The 22,128-nt window shown below is 45.1% G+C and overlaps 1 protein-coding gene across 1 annotated transcript in view; it reads left to right on the top strand.

Moving 5' to 3' along the window:
* LOC122919848 (flocculation protein FLO11-like) overlaps positions 1-21,519 on the top strand; it is a 50,554-nt gene extending 29,035 nt beyond the window's left edge. The window contains exon 10 of the mRNA XM_044269036.1: positions 19,309-21,519. Within this exon, the coding sequence (XP_044124971.1) occupies positions 19,309-19,502 (194 nt within the window). The 3' untranslated portion in view covers positions 19,503-21,519. The remainder of the gene's footprint in view (positions 1-19,308) is intronic.
* Positions 21,520-22,128: the final 609 nt, after the last annotated feature.

The following is a 22,128-nucleotide window of genomic DNA, read 5'->3' as shown; positions in this document are numbered from 1 at the left end:
GGATATTTGGATGGAGCATTGCACTGGGATCCAGCTGAACAGCGTATATTTGGAGTGGAGCATTGCACTGGGGTCCAGCTGAAAAGGACCTTTAAATGGAGCATTGCACTGAGGTCCAGCTGAAAAGGACCTTTAAATGGAGCATTGCACTGGAGTCCGGCTGAAAAGGACCTTTAAATGGAGCATTGCACTGAGGTCCAGCTGAAAAGGACCTTTAAATGGAGCATTGCACTGGAGTCCGGCTGAAAAGGACCTTTAAATGGAGCATTGCACTAGAATACAGCTGAAAAAGACATTTGGGTGGAGAATTGCACTGGGATCCACCTGAAAAGAAAATTTGGGTGGACATTGCATGGCAATCCAGCTGAAAAAGGCATTTGAGTGGAGAATTGCAATGGGTCCAGCTGAGAAGGACATTCATGTAGAGTATTGCACTGGGGTCCAGCTAAAAAAGGACATTTGGGTGGAGCATAATGATTATAAAGTCCAGCACCACAGCAAATCATAAAATTGCAGTCTCTATTGATTGAGGAGCACACGGCAGTAAAAAACGCGCCGCTTTTCTGGCTACCCTAGCCCTTTTTCATAGCATACTAGTGTAGCCGAAATGCGTAACTTGTTTTTAATGCTGTGTGCTCTTCTTCAGTCAATAAAGATTCTGCTTTTATATAATTTACTGCGTTGCTGGACTTTATAATGGTTTGCTGTAGAGTTTAAACTCCCTGGGACACGCATGCTCGAAGGTGAGCTGGTGGAGGGTGAAGACCAGTTTGTGTACTGGTGCAGTTCCAGGGGGTGTGCACTGTACGTTGGACAATTTTAAAGTATCTAACTATATCACACAACCCAGAAAAATCTAAGTAAAGTTTCATTCCATGTCTACTTCATGAGACACTAGTTACACCAGGGGACCATTACTGGTGAGGCTACTCTGTGGTCCAAAAACTGAGATTGCTTCCAAAAATACCCTGGAATGTTAATATATTCCAAATGCCGAGCGTTGGAGCCTCAACTCCGAACCAGCAGGGAGGAAGATTATGTTAAGACGCCCGGCCAAGTTTCACTAGAGAATGGTGTCTATGGAGGAACATACAAGGTTGGGAGCCTCACGATAGAGTGAAAACCCAAGTCAAGTCTGGTGAAATCATTAGGATCAGGCCTCATGCACACGGCCATTGTTTTGGTCCACATCCGAGCCGCAGTTTTGGCGGCTCGGGTGCGGACCCATTCACTTCAATGGGGCCGCAAAAGATGCAGACAGCACTCCGTGGGCTGTCCGCATCCGTTGCTCCATTCCGTGGTGCGCAAAAAAAAATATAACCTGTCCTATTCTTGTCCGCGTTTTGCAGACAAGAATAGGCAGTTATATTAATGGCTGTCCGTGCCGTTCTGCAAATTGCGGAACGCACACGGACGCCATCCGTGTTTTGCATGAGGCCTCACAGGAATGTTTTTTGCATTCCGTATACGGGCTGTTTTTTGCGTCCCGTATTCGGAACCATTAATTTCAATGGTACTTGTACTCCGTATGCATTACGTTTCCGTATTTCTGTTTTTCCATTCCGTTGAAAGATAGAACATGTCCTATTACTGCCCGCAAATCACGTTCCGTGGCTCCATTCAAGTCAATGGGTCCGCAAAAAAAAACTGAACACATACGGAATGTACTCCGTATGTCTTCCGTATTCGTTCTGTTTTTGCAGAACCAAAATGTTATGCCCAGCCCAATTTTTTCTATGTAATTACTGTATATGCCATACGGAAAAACGGAATGGAAAAACGGAACGGAATCGGAAACAATGCTGAAAAAATAAACTGGAAAAACGGATCCAGGAAAAACGGCTCGCAAAACACTAAAAAAGACATATGGTCGTGTGAGGCTACATGCACATGACCGTATGTGTTTTGCAGTCCGCAAATTGCGGATTCGCCCAAAAAAATGGATGACATCCGTTTGCGGATCCATTGTAACAATGCCTAAAACGGACAAGAATAAGACATGTTCTATTTTATTTTTTTGCAGGGCTATGGAACGGACATACTGATGCGGACAGCACATGGTGTGCTGTCAGCATTTTTTTCGGACCCATTGAAATGAATAGGTACGCATCCTATCCGCAAAAAAACCCGGAACTGACACGGAAACAAACAACGTTTGTGTGCATGTAGCCTAATGCAGAGATCAGCGGTTCTGCTGCCGCTTTTCTCCCACCAAGGCAACTCCACTACAAAGTCTACTAAAGCAGATCTTCCAAAAAGTGTTATATACGTTATGTATAGACCATACGGGATAGATTCTTAAAGGGGTTGCTCACTTTAGACCCTTTTTGTTAGAATGGTCCTCCAGTTTATCTCGGGAGGTCCCAGCTGTGGAACCGCCAAGTCTGATCACAAAGTTTTTCACTTCTGGGAGCTCCAGAGATAAACTGTGACCTGTAGAGGAACATAGCAGAGAGCGTTCAATGTCTCTGCAGCGCCATCACAAGGAAAAGTGATGCATTACACGGCTTCCAAGTGAAAGTAATGGGCTGTCCATGTAATGTTCATATGCTGGGTCCTCCAGAGAAATAGAGACCCTCTTTGTTTCTACTTCTCACTATAGATAAGGGCCCCAAACCCCATAATAGGATGTGAAAATTAGTTTTGTAAACCAGAAGACCCCTTAATGTTAATTTGGGAAAAACTACAAGCCATGATATATTGGTTGTGTAATGGATCCTTCATCCATGTAGGCTGCTGTGGACATGGGATATCCATGCAAAGCTGAACATAACTGTATGGCCAACAGCTATCTCTCCCGATCCCTCCATTCACAGGCTCGGCTATGTATGCGTGTGTATGTCTACAAATATATCACCAGGGACGTTGAGACTCTGTTTTCTGGGGCAGTTTACTGAACACAAATTGATACAGTTTCCATAGAACTTATTGATATTTCTGTCTTTAGTTAGCTCCCTCTAGTGGTGGCTGCAGGCAGCTAGAACTATTTAATTTCACGCTATGTCTTTGAAGAAGGGGATTTGGAACCCTGGATTAAAGAAATTAATCTAAGGTCTCTTTCATACGGGCGAGATTTCCACGTGGGTGCAATGCGTGAGGTGAACGCGTTGCACCCGCACTGAATCCGGACCCATTCATTTCTATGGGGCTGTGCACACGAGCGGTGATTTTCACGCATCACTTATGCGTTGCGTGAAAATTGCAGCATGCTCTATATTGTGCGTTTTTCACGCAAAGCAGGCCCCATAGAAGTGAATGGGGCTGCGTGAAAATCGCAAGCATCCGCAAGCAAGTGCGGATACGGTGCGATTTTCACGCATGGTTGCTAGGAGACGATCGCGATGGAGACCCGATTATTATTATTATTTTCCCTTATAACATGGTTATAAGGGAAAATAATAGCATTCTTAATACAGAATGCTTAGTAAAATAGTGATGGAGGGGTTAAAAAAATAAAATATAAATTAAACTCACCTTAATCCACTGGTTCGCGCAGCCCGGCTTCTCTTCTGCCTTCATCTGTGAGGAAAAGGACCTGTGGTGACGTCACTACGCTTATCACATGATCCATCACCATGGTGATGGATCATGTGACGGACCATGTGATGAGCGCAGTGACGTCACCACAGGTCCTTTTCCTCAAAGAAGAAGAAAGAAGAGAAGCCGGGCTGCGCGAACAAATGGATTAAGGTGAGTTAAATTATTATTTATTTATTTTTTAACCCCTCCAGCGCTATTGTACTATGGATTCTGTATTCAGAATGCTATTATTTTCCCTTATGACCATGTTATAAGGAAAAATAATACAATCTACACAACACCGATCCCAAACCTGAACTTCTGTGAAGAAGTCCGGGTTCGGGTCTGGGTACCAAAGATGCAGATTTTTCTCACGCTTTGCACTCGCGGGAAAAAATTTCACATTTTCCCGCAACACACCCGCATCTGTTCCCGCATGTCACCCGCAACGCCCGTGTGAACCCAGCCTAAGGCTACGTTATGAGAATTAAGAGCACAGAATTTTGAGCCATGGGCTATCACTTTAAGGTTCTCTGGAAATCATAATCCCCCTGGTGTCTTCTCGCGGAGACGGAACTTATCCTAGTGACGTCAGCTGAGAGCCATTGTCTGTGAGTCATGAAGTGACTCATGGGAACATTTATCACCAGTGACTGCGCCGTAAAGGAACCTTTAACTGCTCTTCATATTAGGGTTTGGAAAGACATACAGATCTGTGAAGCTCCTGCAAATAGCAAAGGTTACATCAGGATTGTGTCACACCGTCCATTGTGCATTGAAAGGGACACCTCACCTAATACAATCTGTTGTTGGATGAAATCTATTGCTCCCTGTTGTCAGCCGGATGGCAGGAAGTTAAAGGGGTTTTCCCATCTGGGACATTTATGGCATATCGCTAAGATATGGCATACATTTCAGATACTGTAGGTGCATGTCCCACCTCTGGGACCCACTCCTGTCTCTAGAACGGGGCCCTGAAGTGAAGGGAGAGCAAGCCGTGCATGCTCGACCATTCTCCATCCAACACTATGGGACTTCCGAAAATAGCCAAAATGATGGAAACCTTTTTGTGATGGATCTGCGTCATTTCTACCATTGTAAATGAATGCCATGACGCTAGAGTGTCAATAGCTTCCTCAAATGGCTCACAACTCAGCACTGTGCTGACATAGGCATCTCTATTCCCCATGAATGGGGAAATGTCTGGTTTGGAAGACCCATTTTTAATGACTCTGTTCCGCAAATATCTTGGCAAAAGACAACTTTTCCCATTTTTTTATACAAAGTTGGCATTTGACCAAGATAATTTTCTCACCCAGCATGGGTATATGTAAAATGACACCCCAAAACACATTCCCCAACTTCTCCTGAGTATGGCGATACCAGATGTGTCACACTTTTTTGCAGCCAAGGTGGGCAAAGGGGCACATATTCCAAAGTGCACCTTTCGGATTTCGCCGGCCATTTTTTACACATTTTGATTGCAAAGTTCTTCTCACACATTTGGGCCCCTTAATTGCCAGGGCAGTATAACTACGCCACAAGTGACCCCATTTTGGAAAGAAGACACCCCAAGGTATTCCGTGAGGGGCATGGCGAGTTCCTAGAATTTTTTATTTTTTGTCGCAAGTTAGTGGAATATGAGACTTTGTAAGGAAAAAAGAAAAAAAAAGAAAAATCATCATTTTCCGCTAACTTGTGACAAAAAAAGAAAAAATTCTAGGAACTCGCCGTGCCCCTCACGGAATACCTTGGGGTGTCTTCTTTCCAAAATGGGGTCACTTGTGGCGTAGTTATACTGCCCTGGCAATTTAGGGGCCCAAATGTGTAAGAAGTACTTTGCAATCAAAATGTGTAAAAAATGGCCTGTGAAATCCGAAAGGTGCTCTTTGGAATGTGTGCCCCTTTGCCCACCTTGGCTGCAAAAAAGTGTCACACATCTGGTATCGCCGTACTCAGGAGAAGTTGGGGAATGTGTTTTGGGGTGTCATTTTTCATATAACCATGCTGAGTGAGAGAAATATCTTGGCAAAAGATAACTTTTCCCATTTTTTTATACAAAGTTGGCATTTGACCAAGATATTTTTCTCACCCAGCATGGGTATATGTAAAATGACACCCCAAAACACATTCCCCAACTTCTCCTGAGTACGGCGATACCAGATGTGTGACACTTTTTTGCAACCTAGATGCGCAAAGGGGCCCAAATTCCTTTTAGGAGGGCATTTTTAGACATTTGGATCCCAGACTTCTTCTCACACTTTCGGGCCCCTAAAAAGCCAGGGCAGTATAAATACCCCACAAGTGACCCCACTTTGGAAAGAAGACACCCAAGGTATTCAATGAGGGGCATGGTGAGTTCATAGAAATTTTATTTTTTTTGCATAAGTTAGCGGAAATTTTTTTATTTTTATTTTTTCTCACAAAGTCTCACTTTCCGCTAACTTAGGACAAAAATTTCAATCTTTCATGGACTCAATATGCCCCTCATCGAATACCTTGGGGTGTCTTCTTTCCGAAATGGGGTCACATGTGGGGTATTTATACTGCCCTGGCTTTTTAGGGGCCCTAAAGCGTGAGAAGAAGTCTGGAATATAAATGTCTAAAAATGTTTACGCATTTGGATTCCGTGAGGGGTATGGTGCGTCCATGCGAGATTTTATTTTTTGACACAAGTTAGTGGAATATGAGACTTTGTAAGAAAAAACAAACAAAAACAAACAAAAAATTTCCGCTAACTTGGGCCAAAAAAATGTCTGAATGGAGCCTTACAGGGGGGGGGGGGGTGATCAATGACAGGGGGGTGATCAATGACAGGGGGGTGATCACCAATATAGACTCCCGGATCACCCCCCTGTCATTGATCACCCCCCTGGTAAGGCTCCATTCAGACGTCCGTATGATTTTTACGGATCCATGGATCACCCCCCTGTCACTGATCACCCCCCCTGTAAGGCTCCATTCAGACGTCCGTATGATTTTTACGGATCCATGGATACATGGATCGGATCCGCAAAACACATGCGGACGTCTGAATGGAGCCTTACAGGGGGGTGATCAATGACAGGGGGGTGATCAATGACAGGGGGTGATCAGGGAGTGTATATGCGTGATCACCCGCCTGTCATTGATCACCCCCCTGTAAGGCTCCATTCAGACGTCCGCATGTGTTTTGCGGATCCGATCCATGTATCCGTGGATCCGTAAAAATCATACGGACGTCTGAACGGAGCCTGACAGGGGGGTGATCAATGACAGGGCGGTGATCAATGACAGGGGGGTGATCAGGGAGTTTATATGGGGTGATCATGGGTGATCAGGGGTTCATAAAGGGTTAATAAGTGACGGGGGGGGGGGGGTGTAGTGTAGTGTAGTGTTTGGTGCGACTTTACTGACCTACCTGTGTCCTCTGGTGGTCGATCCTAACAAAAGGGACCACCAGAGGACCAGGTAGCAGGTATATTAGACGCTGTTATCAAAACAGCGTCTAATATACCTGTTAGGGGTTAAAAAAATCAGATCTCCATTCAGACGTCCGTATGATTTTTACGGATCCATGGATACATGGATCGGATCCGCAAAACACATGCGGACGTCTGAATGGAGCCTTACAGGGGGGTGATCAATGACAGGGGGGTGATCAATGACAGGGGGTGATCAGGGAGTGTATATGCGTGATCACCCGCCTGTCATTGATCACCCCCCTGTAAGGCTCCATTCAGACGTCCGCATGTGTTTTGCGGATCCGATCCATGTATCCGTGGATCCGTAAAAATCATACGGACGTCTGAACGGAGCCTGACAGGGGGGTGATCAATGACAGGGCGGTGATCAATGACAGGGGGGTGATCAGGGAGTTTATATGGGGTGATCATGGGTGATCAGGGGTTCATAAAGGGTTAATAAGTGACGGGGGGGGGGGGGGGTGTAGTGTAGTGTAGTGTTTGGTGCGACTTTACTGACCTACCTGTGTCCTCTGGTGGTCGATCCTAACAAAAGGGACCACCAGAGGACCAGGTAGCAGGTATATTAGACGCTGTTATCAAAACAGCGTCTAATATACCTGTTAGGGGTTAAAAAAATCAGATCTCCAGCCTGCCAGCGAGCGATCGCCGCTGGCAGGCTGGAGATCCACTCGCTTACCTTCCGTTCCTGTGAGCGCGCCTGTGTGCGCGCGTTCACAGGAAATCTCGGCAAATTCACAGGAAATTCCGGCAAATGTTCAGGATTTTTGGCCGGAGAGAAAACTGCAGCATGCTGTGGTATTTTCTCCGGCCAAAAAAACGTAAGAGGGACTGAACTGATGCATCCTGAACGGATTACTCTCCATTCAGAATGCATTAGGATAAAACTGATCAGTTTTTTCCGGTATTGAGCTCCTGTGACGGCTGAACTCTATGCCGGAAAAGAAAAACACTAGTTAGAAAGTGCCCTTAGTTCTGCATTCAGAGCTGGTTATAATGGCGAGCGAGACAAAATGCAGAGCCACTTTCCGGGAACCGTGCATTTCCATATCTAATGGCTGGACAGCTGCCAGCAGGCTTTTAGAAGGCTTCATGGGAAAAGGATCCTGTACATCTCTTCCATGCGCTATGATCACTGCCGTAGTCGGCTGAGCTGGTCTAGAATTGGAATGCAGATGAGCAGAGACTTCGGAAATTAAGCCTCACCTCTGTCAGGAGACCAAATCACAGCTTGGCTCAAATACCTTCATCGTCCAGGATCCGCACCGAGAAACGCATCACATCAAGGACATGTAGAATACATTAGACCGTCTCCTGTTCCATAATAATGTCCACCTAAAGAGATCTTAAAATTCTGACCTCAATGACAGGTGTGCCTGGTTCCCCGTTCCTGGCAGTTGCTTATGACACAAGTGGCTATTCCACCACCAAATTCGTATCATCAGTGGGAGTCCCATTGGTTGAAAATATGTTTATAGTGGAAAGTCCATTCAAATAAATTTTTAATGACCCCAGAGCTTGGGTTTTGCACCCTTTCCCCATGTGGGGAAAAGAAAGATCTCCCGTCTGGACACCACAAAATGACCCATAGAAAGGTATAAAATAACACCCGGTATTCTCATAAGTATTATAACATTATAATGCAAATGATATATACCAGGGATGGCCAACCTGAGGCTCTCCAGCTGTTGCAAAACTACAGCTCCCATCATGCCCGGACAGTCTACAGCTATCAGCCTACAGCAGGGCATGGTGGGAGTTGTAGTTTTACAACAGCTGGAGAGCCGCAGGTTGGCCATGCCTGATATATACAGTAAAATTCTCTTACAGGGGTTGTGACAAAATTTTAACTTGTCCCCTAGAGACAGAGTAAGGAATAAGCAACTGATCCTTGGGGGACTGGCCACCGAGAGTGCTGCACTTGGCTTTTCTCAGGTTGCACTATAGAGATACACAGTTGAGTCACATTGTTATGACCAGCAGCATATCCAGAGTAACCACCGTGTGCAGCTAGACGGGCTGGAAGTGACTCAATAAGGTCCTAGAAGGCTTCATCTGTAGAGTGAACACAATGATTGAAGTGGTCTCACAGATGATCAATTGGGTTCAAGTCTAGGGAATTAGGGGGCCAGGCTAGTACTTGGAAGTCTTGGTTATGCTCTTCCAACCAATGTGGGACATTTCTAGCCGTGTGACATGTTGCTGGACAATCCAATGTGCCCCATGGAAGACAGTCAGCGTGTATGGGTGTACATGATCTGCAAGAATGGATTCATACCCAAATCGGTTGGGAGCAATGGTTGCAGGGTATTTGTTCCCTGATGTTTCTCGCTTGATACCCCAACGTCCATTCGTCTGAAGAGCGTGACTCATCAGAGAAAACAACCCTCTGCCAGCAGAGGTCCAATTCCGATACTGCTGCAAAAACTGAAGACTTTTCTGCCTTTGCAACTTGGTTACCAGAGGTGCAGAGACCATCCGTTTGCTCCGGACCCCTATATGCAGTAGGATTCGCTGAACTGTTATTTTAAACACACGTCTGGTGGTCCCCTTGTTCATTTTGGAAGTGAGCTGCTCCCCTGTAGTATGGTCCACCATCGCATACCTTCATAGCCGACGTTCACCTCTCACATCAATGGCACGTGGTGCTCAGCAGTTTCCATGTCACTTATTGACAATGGTGCCGTTTGTCCACTCACCATACACTTTCTGATGATCGTGTTCCAGGTTTATAGGAATGCCAAGTGGTGTGGTGCCTCTGTGTGTGTCACTGGTGCTCCTACCTGGATACCAGTGCCTGGCTCTGAAGCAATAAAAAGGATGAGTAATGGTGGAGATGGAGAATAAGTCGAGTCCAGACTTTTATAAAGTTTAACAGCTTTACTTGCATCAACTTGTATCCAGACAATATTCAGACTTTCTCTTGGTTCCAGCAGGCTTTGGAATAAACTGGCAGGCATACTTGAGTACTCTGCTTTCTCTCTCTCTCTGCTGTGCTAAACTTGGCTCTATTCTGGCAGCTGGACTTCAGGACTGTTCTCTGTCTCTGATTGGGGTGTCTTTGGCTGTTGACCCCCTCGTGGCACTCTGTAGGTAAATCTGCAAGGAGTCATGGTGCTCTAGGAGCTGCTTTCCTCTGGAGAGACTCCTACTGCCTCCCCTAGCTGCTACATCATGGCATATCTTTTCAGCTCCACTGTCTAGACTAGACTGGAATAAACTAGAACTGCAACCCTTCCCTGTGGTATGAAACAGGACTGGCCCACTTCTGCCCAAAAGGGGGAGAATGGAATGGTAAGTTCCATTCTATCCAAGGATCTCTCTCTGTCTACACACCGCCATCTGCTGGGCAACCAGGAACATTACATGAACATAACAGTTTCAGAGCAATATTAGTAATGCACAATGTAATAGGACCTGCAATAAATGCAAGGATGACATTATTGTTAGCAATAGCAGGGTGAAGAAATGGTAATACCACTCTGGGGTATTACATTTCACCACAACAGCGCGAGAACAGTTCACACTGCGCAGGTTCAGAAATACTGCCCGAAAGCCAAAAATCACCTTTTTTGCAGCTCTGATCAAACGCCCCTTATACCCATGACAGCAACCAGGGATATATGTGCAGACAGCCTATCACACCCCTTATGTACTCACCGAGCCAGCTCACAGCATCTTATATACCCACGAGCCAGCTCACCGCACCTTATATACCCACCGAGCCAGCTCACCGCACCTTATATACCCACCGAGCCAGCTCACCACACCTTATATACCCACCAAGCCAGCTCACCACACCTTATATACCCACCAAGCCAGCTCACCACACCTTATATACCCACCGAGCCAGCTCACCACACCTTATATACCCACCAAGCCAGCTCACCACACCTTATATACCCACCAAGCCAGCTCACCACACCTTATATACCCACCGAGCCAGCTCACCACACCTTATATACCCACCGAGCCAGCTCACCACACCTTATATACCCACCGAGCCAGCTCACCACAAGTGATGTCCTTCATGAGCTACATGCTGCCGGCGTCAAAAGTAGGAGGTGGTCAGAACAACGTGACTCGACTGTGTATATGGAGCAACAGTGCGCATGCTTGACATCTGCTACATATGTACGACAGTGGTTGCTTTTTCTGACATTTTTACTCGCCTCCACTTGCTTTCAGCCCAGTAAATACTCCCCACACTCACCAAGCGACTTCAAAAAAGATGTCCGCTGGCAATCAGGGGGTGATTCATCAGTCCTTGTAAGAGGGACCCCGAGCACCTGCCCTTGTGGCACTTGCCTCCGAATTTTTCTAGTTTTTCACCACTGTGTCCAACAAAGCGCTGGGAGAGGTTTAGTTGGGGTAAATAATCATCTGATAATAAATCAAAATAGAATGAATAATAACAAAAATGTGGGATAATCTAGTAAGAGACCATTCTTAATCAGTGCATCAATAGGGGGATGCAGAGAACGCTGGCAGTGATACATCAGAAAAGGTTACAGTAATAACAGAGAGATGAGGATTTTACTGTGACCTTTTCCTCCTAATTAATCTTTGGATGTAAGTGTAATTAATGACGTTGATGAATGGTTTACTTTTTACATTTTTTTTCACTGAAATAATCACAACTGGTTGAAAGCGGCAAGTTGGGCCTGTAGGGAATTGCAACATGATCATAGTAATAAAGACCTTTTATTCATATATTTTCAAGAGGAATAACAGAGGTTCAACAGAACACAGTGCTCCAGAATGGCTATTTTATAGTGGTGCATCAATACTAAAACAGACTTGTTAGGAGAGGGGAAATACAGAATGGCCTATAATGCTGATAGATACATATAGAACTGAAAAACACTTGGGAAAATTATCATCAGACCTGACGTTGGAGTACCCTAAAGGAAAAAAGAGATTATTGCTGGCCTACTTACAATAAAACGCGGCTTGATACCAGAAACTCCAAGAATATGAACATTTTTTCATGCTTCCCAAGATACCAAAAACCTGGAAATCTAGGTAGATCGATAATCTCTTATGTGTGCATGCCCACCAAGAAGATTTCCGGATGGGTGGAAGGTGTCCTTAAACTCCTGGTGAGAGATACGGCCGCATGTCTTCAGGATACGACTTAATAAACTGTCTGCAATAGGTCCCCTACCAGAGGGAACCATCCTGGCCACCATGGACGTGGAATCTTTATAGTCCAATATTCTACACCAAGATGGATTTAACAGTCAGGCAGTTTTTATGAAAAATAAAGAAATTGGCACCAAATCTGTGATGTCCTACTTGGGGGTGTCCGTGTCGGTGAAACTGGTCAAAAGTAGTGTTGAGCGATGTGAGCCTCAGATCACAGATCCGAAGTCGCTTCGGTCAAAACTTTGTTTGAATGCTGTACGGAGATCTGTCTCCGTACAACATTCAAATGTATGGGCTCTGACGAGGTGAAATTCCTCATCTCCGATATCTCGTGAATTCGGTGAATAACTTCAGACTTCTATTTAAAAACTTTAAAACTTGATTCCGAAGTCGACTTCGGTACCGAGGTACCAGCCAGTACCAAAGCCGAATTCGGATTCAAGTTTTTAAATGGTTTTCAAGTAGTAGAAACGATGGCCCAAGTTATTTAACGAAGTCTCACGCGACTTCTGAGATAACGGATTTCACCTCGTCAGAGGCCATACATTTGAATGCTGTATGGAGACGGATCTCCATACAGCATTCAAACAAAGTTTTGACCGAAGCCACTTCCGTTCTATGATCCGAAGCTCGTATCGCTCAACACTAGTCAAAAACTTAGAAGAAGAATGAACTCTTATCACCACAAAATAGTGCAGGAGCCCAAGAGGAGCTGGAGTGTAGGATGGGAGTGATAGTAGCTCTAGCTGTAGCAGTCAATCACATTGACTTTCCTCACTCCATTGCTCACTAGGGCCATGCAGTGAAAGGAGGGCACACCCTTTCTTCCCTCGGAGCACACCCTGGTTTCTGGGGCTCCTGACTGATGGTAGTTTGGGGTACCCGTGATGTTGTGTTTGGGTGGGTGCAAGGCAGGCCGTGTGGAGTGCAAAGGCCAGTGTATGGTGCAGGAGTGAGTAACCAGGCCAGAGGTAGCAGAATAAACATCTCTCTTTACTGAAGTGCAAAATTGGAGTTGTAGTACATCCAACAATAACAAATCACAGGTCCGACTGTACAAAGAGCAATTCTTCCCAGAGAACGGTGTATGGATTGAGGCAAGAATGGAGGTTATGGTCCTCTTCCCTCTCTATCTTTCTCAAGTCTCTTCCAGTAGAATCTATGGCAGGCAATAATACTCTTTCTATGATAGCTTTAATGTCCTCTGAGGGATACAGGGTTTTAGAGATATGACTGGCGTGAAGGGTGTCTTAACAGTGTCCCTCACTGCAGTAAAGTCTTAACAGCTTTTGGTAGCAGGTTATCTTACTGACTCCAATGCTCAGCCATGCCGATTGCAAGTTCTCTCCTTTGTCTTTATCCTTCTCTCCTTCTGTAAATCATGCAGAGATTTGTGAGTCTCTGCAGCTTTCTGGGTCTAAGAAGAGGCAGTACAAGGCACGGCTTTCTCTCTCTCTCTATCTGAACTCCAGTCTAGGTTAGGGGTGTGCCCAAATATGTCTATTTTTTTTTTTCTATTTTTAAAATTTAAAAAAAAAAACGGATTTGGGGGGAATTTTTTTTTTTATGTGAAACTTTTTTTTAAAAAAACACTTTTTTTTTATTTTTTTATTTTTTATTTTACACTTTGTGTCACCCATAAGTTCATACAAGACCTCTGGGGGACATTTAACTTCATTTTTTATTTATTTTTTAACTATTGATTTCTACTGTAACTGGGGCTGACATAGTAGCCCCAGTTACAGGGGAATTACACCCCCTAGAGAGGCTGTACAACAGTATACAGCAGTATACAACGCTGTACAGCCTCAGTGCTGGGCTGATCGCGGAAAACCCGTCAGCTCCTGCATTTCCCCGGCCATGGCGGTCACATGATCACCGGGCCGGGACAGGACAGGAAGCAGCATAGCGCTTCCTGATCTGTATACACAGCGCTCGTTGAAGCGATCTAGAAGGCAGGGACATACAGGAACGGTCCCTGCCTTCTCTCTGGGGTGTCCTGCTGTCACTGACAGTGGGCCCCCCACTCGGCAGCTGGATGATTAGCGCGCAGATTCCAATATCTGAAAGGACGTTCCAGAACATCCATTCAGTAATAAACCGACCGCCCAAGGAAGCCCAATGGGCGGTCAGGAAGTGGTTAAAGAGACCAGTCCTGTGTGGAGACTTACTGGAAGTACTCCATGGTATGGAGACTTATTGACAATGCTCCATGGGAAAAGAATATGCAAAGAGGTATCTTCAAAGAAAGAGAACCATAGGTGGCTCGGGCAAGATGGTCCTCTTTCCTGGGAGATACCTCTTTGCATATACTGTTGTGTATAAATATGTGAATCTTCAGATACTGTGTTATAACATGCCTGATGAAGAAACCAGAGTAGTCTCGAAAGCTAGCAATGTTTTTTGTCATCTTTTTAGCCATTATCCACTAAGTAATCTCATTTTTGTTTCCTCTATAGACCCATAGTTTTACAGATCGATACAGTGTGGGCCTTAGATACATACAGTGTGGATCTATAGACTTACAGATACATATGGTGTGGACCCACAGTATAGACTTAGATACATTCAGTATTTATCTATAGACTTACAGATACATATGGTGTGGACCCACAGTATAGACTTAGATACATTCAGTATTTATCTATAGACTTACAGATAGACATACTGTAGTATGGACCCATAGACTGACAAGCATATACAGAATGGACCTACAGACTTAGAAATAATAGGGAACCATACTTGCAAATAGATACAGTATGGACATATAGACTTACATATAGATAGAGTGTGGGCCCATAGACGTAGATACATACAGTATAGACCTATAGACATATACACAGTTTGGACCCATAGACTGACAAAGCCTATATAGAATTGACCTATAGACTTAGAAACAATATGGACCCATGCTTACAAATAAATACAGTAAGGGCATATGGACTTACTGATAGATACAATATGGACATATAGATTTACATATAGAGAGTCCATAGACTTAGGCCTCATGCACACGACCGTTTGTTTCCGCCTCCGTTCCGCCGATTTTAGCGTTTCTGATGCGGACCCATTCATTTCTATGGAGCCGTTGAAAATGCGGATAGTCCACCGTTTGTTAGCCGCGTCCGTGGTTCCAGTCCGTCAAAAAAATATAACCTGTCCTATTCTTGTCCGCGAAAAACATATACCGGTACATACAGTATTGGTCCATAGGCTTACATATAGATACAGTATGGACCTATAGACTTAATGATAGCTACATTGTGGGTCTATAGATGTAGATAGATACAGTATGGGCCTATACTTACATTTAGATAAATCACGGGTCCATAGGCTTACATATATAGTCGGTACAGTATAGGCCCATAGACTTGCATATAAATATAATATGGACCTGTGGACTTACTAATAGATACAGTATGGGCCCCTAGACTTACAGTTAGATATAGGATGGGCCTATAGACTTGAAACCAATATGGACCCATAGTTACATTTAGATACAGTACAGGTCCACCATATAGACTTACATATAGATACAGTATGGACTTACTGATAGATACAGTATGGGTCTCTAGAAGTAGATAGATACAGTATGGGCCTATAGACCTAGAAATAATATGGACCAATTCTTACATTTAGATACAGTATTGGTCCATATGCTTACATATACAGTAGGTACAGTATGTGCCTATAGCCTTAAAAACCATATGTATCCATAGTTAGATTTAGATACAATATGGTTCCATAGGTTTACAGACACAGTAGGTACAGTATGGGCCTATAGACTTAAACATAGATTAGCAAGGGACCATATACTTACAAGTAGATACAGTTTAGGTCTACAGACATGCAGACAGATACAGTAAGGGTCCATATACTTACTGATCAGTACAATACCGTATACACTTACAAAAATATATAGATTAGGCCTATATAACAAAAATATGAAGTGTAGGCCCATAAACTTACAGTACAGTGGATTACAGTAATAAAGTTCTATCCTTCAAAAATGAAGCATCATGGGAAGTGTAGTTCTGTCGGATTTGTGGCTTCCTTGCTTCAGGACACAGTCGCCCCGTTGTGTTAACAACGGTTCATTCTTTGACCCGTCATAGCACTTTTACAAAATGTCTTTCTTTTCCCTTGAACAATGCCTTAGCTGTGCCCGTGACTCCTCCATATGCACTTAAAGCATAAAATGGGTTATAAGCTAAAGCTTAAGAAGCAGGTAATGCTTAGACAAGTTAGGACAGCTCTTTCATGTGTGGTGGCCAGTGATCCCTGGCTTTCTGAGGCATTGCTTCAGTTCATCAAGGCCCCTGGGAATGCTTTGCAAGTCAAAGAGTTCCAGGATGAAAGGAGATTTGCAGGAACTTGCAGCTTTTCTTCAGCCCAACACAGCTCCTTTCAACAGCCAGGTTTCAGTTTTGATGTCAGGTATAGAACCCGCTCTGTCTACTCCGTCAGATTTGATGTGACAAACATGAAAAGACAAGGAAGCTTTTTAGAGGGAGCCATAAACAAAATAAGCACGCCATTCGGTAACGGAGGAACAGGAGGCTTACATTAAAAGCATCATTTATGTCTTAGAATAGGAGAGTAGATGTTCTCCTACATCCCTGGATGCAAGGATAAGGTCAAGAGAGAAGGAAGAGGAGCAACTTGATGGATCATTTACATATGGAATAATCAAGGCGTGAAGAACATCGAGGCTTCACACAAAGCAGTTTATGGAAACTTGTAAAAGATAATTTCTGACATGGGAACACATTGATGGAGCCTTGAGCTGGTATCTTCAGTTTTCAGAACAAAAGGTGACCAAGGCCCTTCAGCTCTGGTCACACCTATGAAATTAACTGGGGATGGGCACAATGTTAAGGATTTGGTTATGGTAGTCCAAGAGTGTGTTGGGTTTGAAATTACACTAAGGTTGGGAACATAAATGGAATTCCCCTTTAAATGATCGCGTTCATGGACAAAGATGACTTTTTGCCTTATCAGTTGCCCACTCTTCTACCTTTAGAGGCATCAATAGATACTAGATGTTCTACTTGGGCTCTTGAACATCATCTCTTGACCACCTCTTTCTCACATAGCCTGATCTGCATGGTTCTCCCACTCACACAGCCTGCCCCCAATGGTCCTCCCTCTCACACAGCCTGATCTCCATGGTCCTCCCTCTCACACAGCCTGCTCCCCATGGTCCTCCCTCTCACACAGCCTGCTCCCCATGGTCCTCCCTCTCACACAGCCTGCTCCCCATGGTCCTCCCTCTCACACAGCCTGATCTCCATGGTACTCCCTCTCACACAGCCTGATCTCCATGGTCCTCCCTCTCACACAGCCTGCTCCTCATGGTTCCTCCCTCTCACACAGCCTGCTCCCCATGGTCCTCCCTCTCACACAGCCTGATCTCCATGGTCCTCCCTCTCGCACAGCCTGATCTCCATGGTCCTCCCTCTCACACAACCTGATCTCCCATGGTCCTCCCTCTCACACAGCCTGATCTCCCATGGTCCTCCCTCTCACACAGCCTGCTCCCCATAGGTCCTCCCTCTCACACAGCCTGCTCCCCATGGTCTTCCCTCTCACACAGCCTGATCTCCATGGTCCTCCCTCTCACACAGCCTGATCCTCCATGGTCCTCCCTCTCACACAGCCTGATCTCCCATGGTCCTCCCTCTCACACAGCCTGATCTCCATGGTCCTCCCTCTCACACAGCCTGATCTCCATGGTCCTCCCTCTCACACAACCTGATCTCCATGGTCCTCCCTCTCACACAGCCTGATCTCCATGGTCCCCCCTGTCACACAGCCTGCTCCCATGGTTCTCCCTCTCACGCAGCCTGCTTCCCATGACTCCCTCTTTTACATAGATTGTTCCCCATGCCCCTTTCTCAGACTGCTCCCCATGAACTACTTTTCCACACAGTCTGCTTTCCATGCCGTTTCTCTCATACAGACTTCTCCCCATTCCTACTGTCTTACAAAGACTGCTCTCCTATGCTCCCCATGCCTCCTCCCACAGACTGCATCCTATGGTCTCCCCTTTTTAATACTGCTACCTATGGTTTATCCCCATACTCATCTCATGGCGACCACCTCAGTTACAACAAATGCTCACTCTCATTCTAATGACCTCCTCCAGCTTCTTTAAAATCTACTGTCCTCCTTCTTGGTCCATTACAGTTTCACTTTTGCTATGAATTGCACAAAACTGCAGCAAAACGCCACAATTTTGCTGCAATACACATAGAAAAGCATTATTTGTACAAAATTATTGCAAAACCATTGATAATTGACTGCAATCTAAATGGTTCTATGTAAAATGGATCAAAATCATGGCTTTTTAGCAGAGGCGGCCTAGAAGATGGTGTGACTAGCCCATTGGGAATCTCTCCAGTAGGGCAGTCAGTCTGGGCCAGTTAGAAGGAGAAAAAAATACCATGCACTTCGGTCCTTGGTGGCAATGCCAAACACCTTAATAGGGGGGTCCCATTTAATCTTTGCTATTTGCCCCCTCTTTTTTATGCACCTGCTGTGGCTTGATACATACTGCAAGAAGACTCCCACATCACTGGATTGAAAACTTTACGTCTGATCTCCAATATAGAATCTCATTGGCAGGTGCAGCAGCCAGCAGGCATCTTCTTTCTTCTTCTTATACCATCGGTGGTGTTGCTGCTTGTGGATTTTAATCAAGCTGTAATGGAAAGCATCTCTCAGCCATTCATTGACTTTTCAGTGGTGAGGTGGGGGGCTTGTGCTTGTATACAGCAGCCAACCTGAAGAAGCCCAGCTGCAGTGTAACAAAAGATGAGCGCAAAGCAGCAGTCTGAGCCTCGGATGAGACAGAAGATGGATTTCAAACTCTCAACCAACCATCATACCATAGCTCTGCCATGAGAGAGGAGACCTAAAACTAGCATTGTTTAGAATAAATAGAGGAGGGGCATTGCTACATAGTTACTTTGGCAAACGTGTGGTGGAAGATCTGTTATAATAATAGTCAACCAGTGGATCTTAGCAATATCCAACCATTAGACGTTCTACTATTTTCCAAATCTACCCTATCGTCCCCTTCTCCCTCAGCCCATTACTGTCTAACCTACTGACCTTGTCTACGACATCTGATTGTCCATTCCTAATGCTAACCCTTTCTTTCACCTCCTGTCAGGGTTGTACGTGGTTCAGCTGAGCGGAGCCTTCACCTCATCATTTCCACAGGGAATCTTAGAAGTAGGAGATGAAATCTTGGAGATAAATAGGCGACAAGCAAAGGACCTACGTTTGGATGAAATCTATACGCTCCTGGAAGAAAGCAGCTGTGTCCTCCTCAGAGTGTCCCGGAACATCTCCTCATCTTCATAGGGTCTAGTTCTTCAGATAACGTCATGTCTGCTCCATTACATATTTTACACACATTGAAAATGAAAAAAACAAAACGTATAAATTATATAAAATATATGTATATACCATTATAACCAGAGCCACAGTGCCCCCATCACATCCATAGCCTTACATCGCATTGCTCTCCACATAGTGCCCTATACACCGTGTCCCATCACACCATAGTGCCAGCATCATAGCACAGTCCCCCATCCCACCATAGTGCCAGCATCATAGCACAGTGCCCATCACACCATAGTGCCAGCATCATAGCACAGTGCCCCATCACACCATAGTGCCAGCATCATAGCACAGTGCCCCATCACACCATAGTGCCAGCATCATAGCACAGTGCCCCATCACACCATAGTGTCAGCATCATAGCACAGTGCCCCATCACACCATAGTGCCAGCATCATAGCACAGTGCCCCATCACACCATAGTGTCAGCATCATAGCACAGTGCCCCATCACACCATAGTGCCAGCATCATAGCATAGTGCCCCATCACACCATAGTGCCAGCATCATAGCATAGTGCCCCATCCCACTATAGTGCCAGCATCATAGCATAGTGCCCCATCACACCATAGTGCCAGCATCATAGCATAGTGCCCCATCACACCATAGTGCCAGCATCATAGCATAGTGCCCCATCCCACCATAGTGTCAGCATCATAGCACAGTGCCCCATCCCACCATAGTGTCAGCATCATAGCACAGTGCCCCATCACACCATAGTGCCAGCATCATAGCATAGTGCCCCATCACACCATAGTGCCAGCATCATAGCACAGTGCCCCATCCCACTATAGTGCCAGCATCATAGCACAGTGCCCCATCACACCATAGTGCCAGCATCATAGCACAGTGCCCCATCCCACTATAGTGCCAGCATCATAGCACAGTGCCCCATCACACCATAGTGTCAGCATCATAGCCCAGTGTCCCATCCCACCATAGTGCCAGCATCATAGCATAGTGCCCCATCACACCATAGTGCCAGCATCATAGCACAGTGCCCCATCCCACTATAGTGCCAGCATCATAGCACAGTGCCCCATCACACCATAGTGCCAGCATCATAGCACAGTGCCCCATCCCACTATAGTGCCAGCATCATAGCACAGTGCCCCATCACACCATAGTGTCAGCATCATAGCCCAGTGTCCCATCCCACCATAGTGCCAGCATCATAGTACAGTGCCCCATCCCACCATAGTGCCAGCATCATAGCACAGTGCCCCATCACACCATAGTGCCAGCATCATGGCACAGTGCGCCATCACACCATAGTGCCAGCGTCATAGCACAGTGCCCCATCACACCATAGTGGCAGCATCATACACAGTGCCCTATCACACATTAGTGCCAGCATCATAGCACAGTGCCCCATCACACCATAGTGCCAGCATCATAGCACAGTGCCCCATCCCACCATAGTGCCAGCATCATAGCACAGTGCCCCATCCCACCATAGTGCCAGCATCATAGCACAGTGCCCCATCCCACCATAGTGCCAGCATCATAGCACAGTGCCACATCCCACCATAGTGCCAGCATCATAGCACAGTGCCCCATCCCACCATAGTGCCAGCATCATAGCACAGTGCCCCATTACACCATAGTGCCAGCATCATAGCACAATGCCCCATCACTGCCATAGTGTCCTATCACAGCTGCCATGCCCCAAGCCACATGGCCTCCATTACAACTAGACTGCAACACACACACACACACACATACTTGCCCTCTCCATACGTTTGAGCTGCTAACTGAGCACCCAGCTGGTGGCCACCTACATGTCACTTACCAGAGATCAGTACAGGGAGCGGGTCATTTGACTGGTAGAAAAGTGACAGTTAACCCTCTTGTTCAAGTTATGACAATTAATTTTTTTGGTAAATTGCAATTTCCACCATTTTTGGTGGCCTAATAGTGAAAAAGTTTGTTTTGGGATATTTAGCCAGTAAGTTGCACTTTTTATGTATCATTATGAGATACATATATATATGTGTGTGTGTTTTATTTATATTACAGCAATTTGCAAAATATTAAATAAATATATGTACAGGTTATTACAATATATTTTATCACGTTATGTTAATTATTGTACTGGCAACATATATCTGATATTAAAAAGATATATTACACAAATTGTGTGTTCTTTTATTTGACTTTTCATAAATTTTTAATATAATTTTATGTATATTTTTTCTATATTTAATTATATTATATATTTTTTTTTTTTTTACGTATAAGAGGTTGTCTCGTGAAGGGATCAGGCTAGTTACAGCCAGCCATACAGTTCACCTGCAGAAACAACAGTCTATCTTCTGACATGTCATAGGGAGGCGTCAGAAGCAGGCTATGATAGTCATCTTCCTTCATCCACTCAACTTTACTCTCTCTAGAGCAGAGGAATAGTTATAGGGGGTACAGAGGTAACAGCCATACCTGGGCCCTGGTGCCTGACAGTGTGACATAACCAGAAGGCCAATATATTGCACATCCCAAGGCTGCAAATTAGTTGCCGGAGTAAAAGCTCTAATAAGTGACATGACTGCCTTCAACTATATAGATCTGTCATAGGAATTCACACATCGTAA

The sequence above is a fragment of the Bufo gargarizans genome, chromosome 9 (genome assembly GCF_014858855.1).
Source record: "Bufo gargarizans isolate SCDJY-AF-19 chromosome 9, ASM1485885v1, whole genome shotgun sequence".
Lineage (NCBI taxonomy): Eukaryota > Metazoa > Chordata > Amphibia > Anura > Bufonidae > Bufo > Bufo gargarizans.
This window is presented reverse-complemented; position numbering and strand designations above follow the sequence as displayed.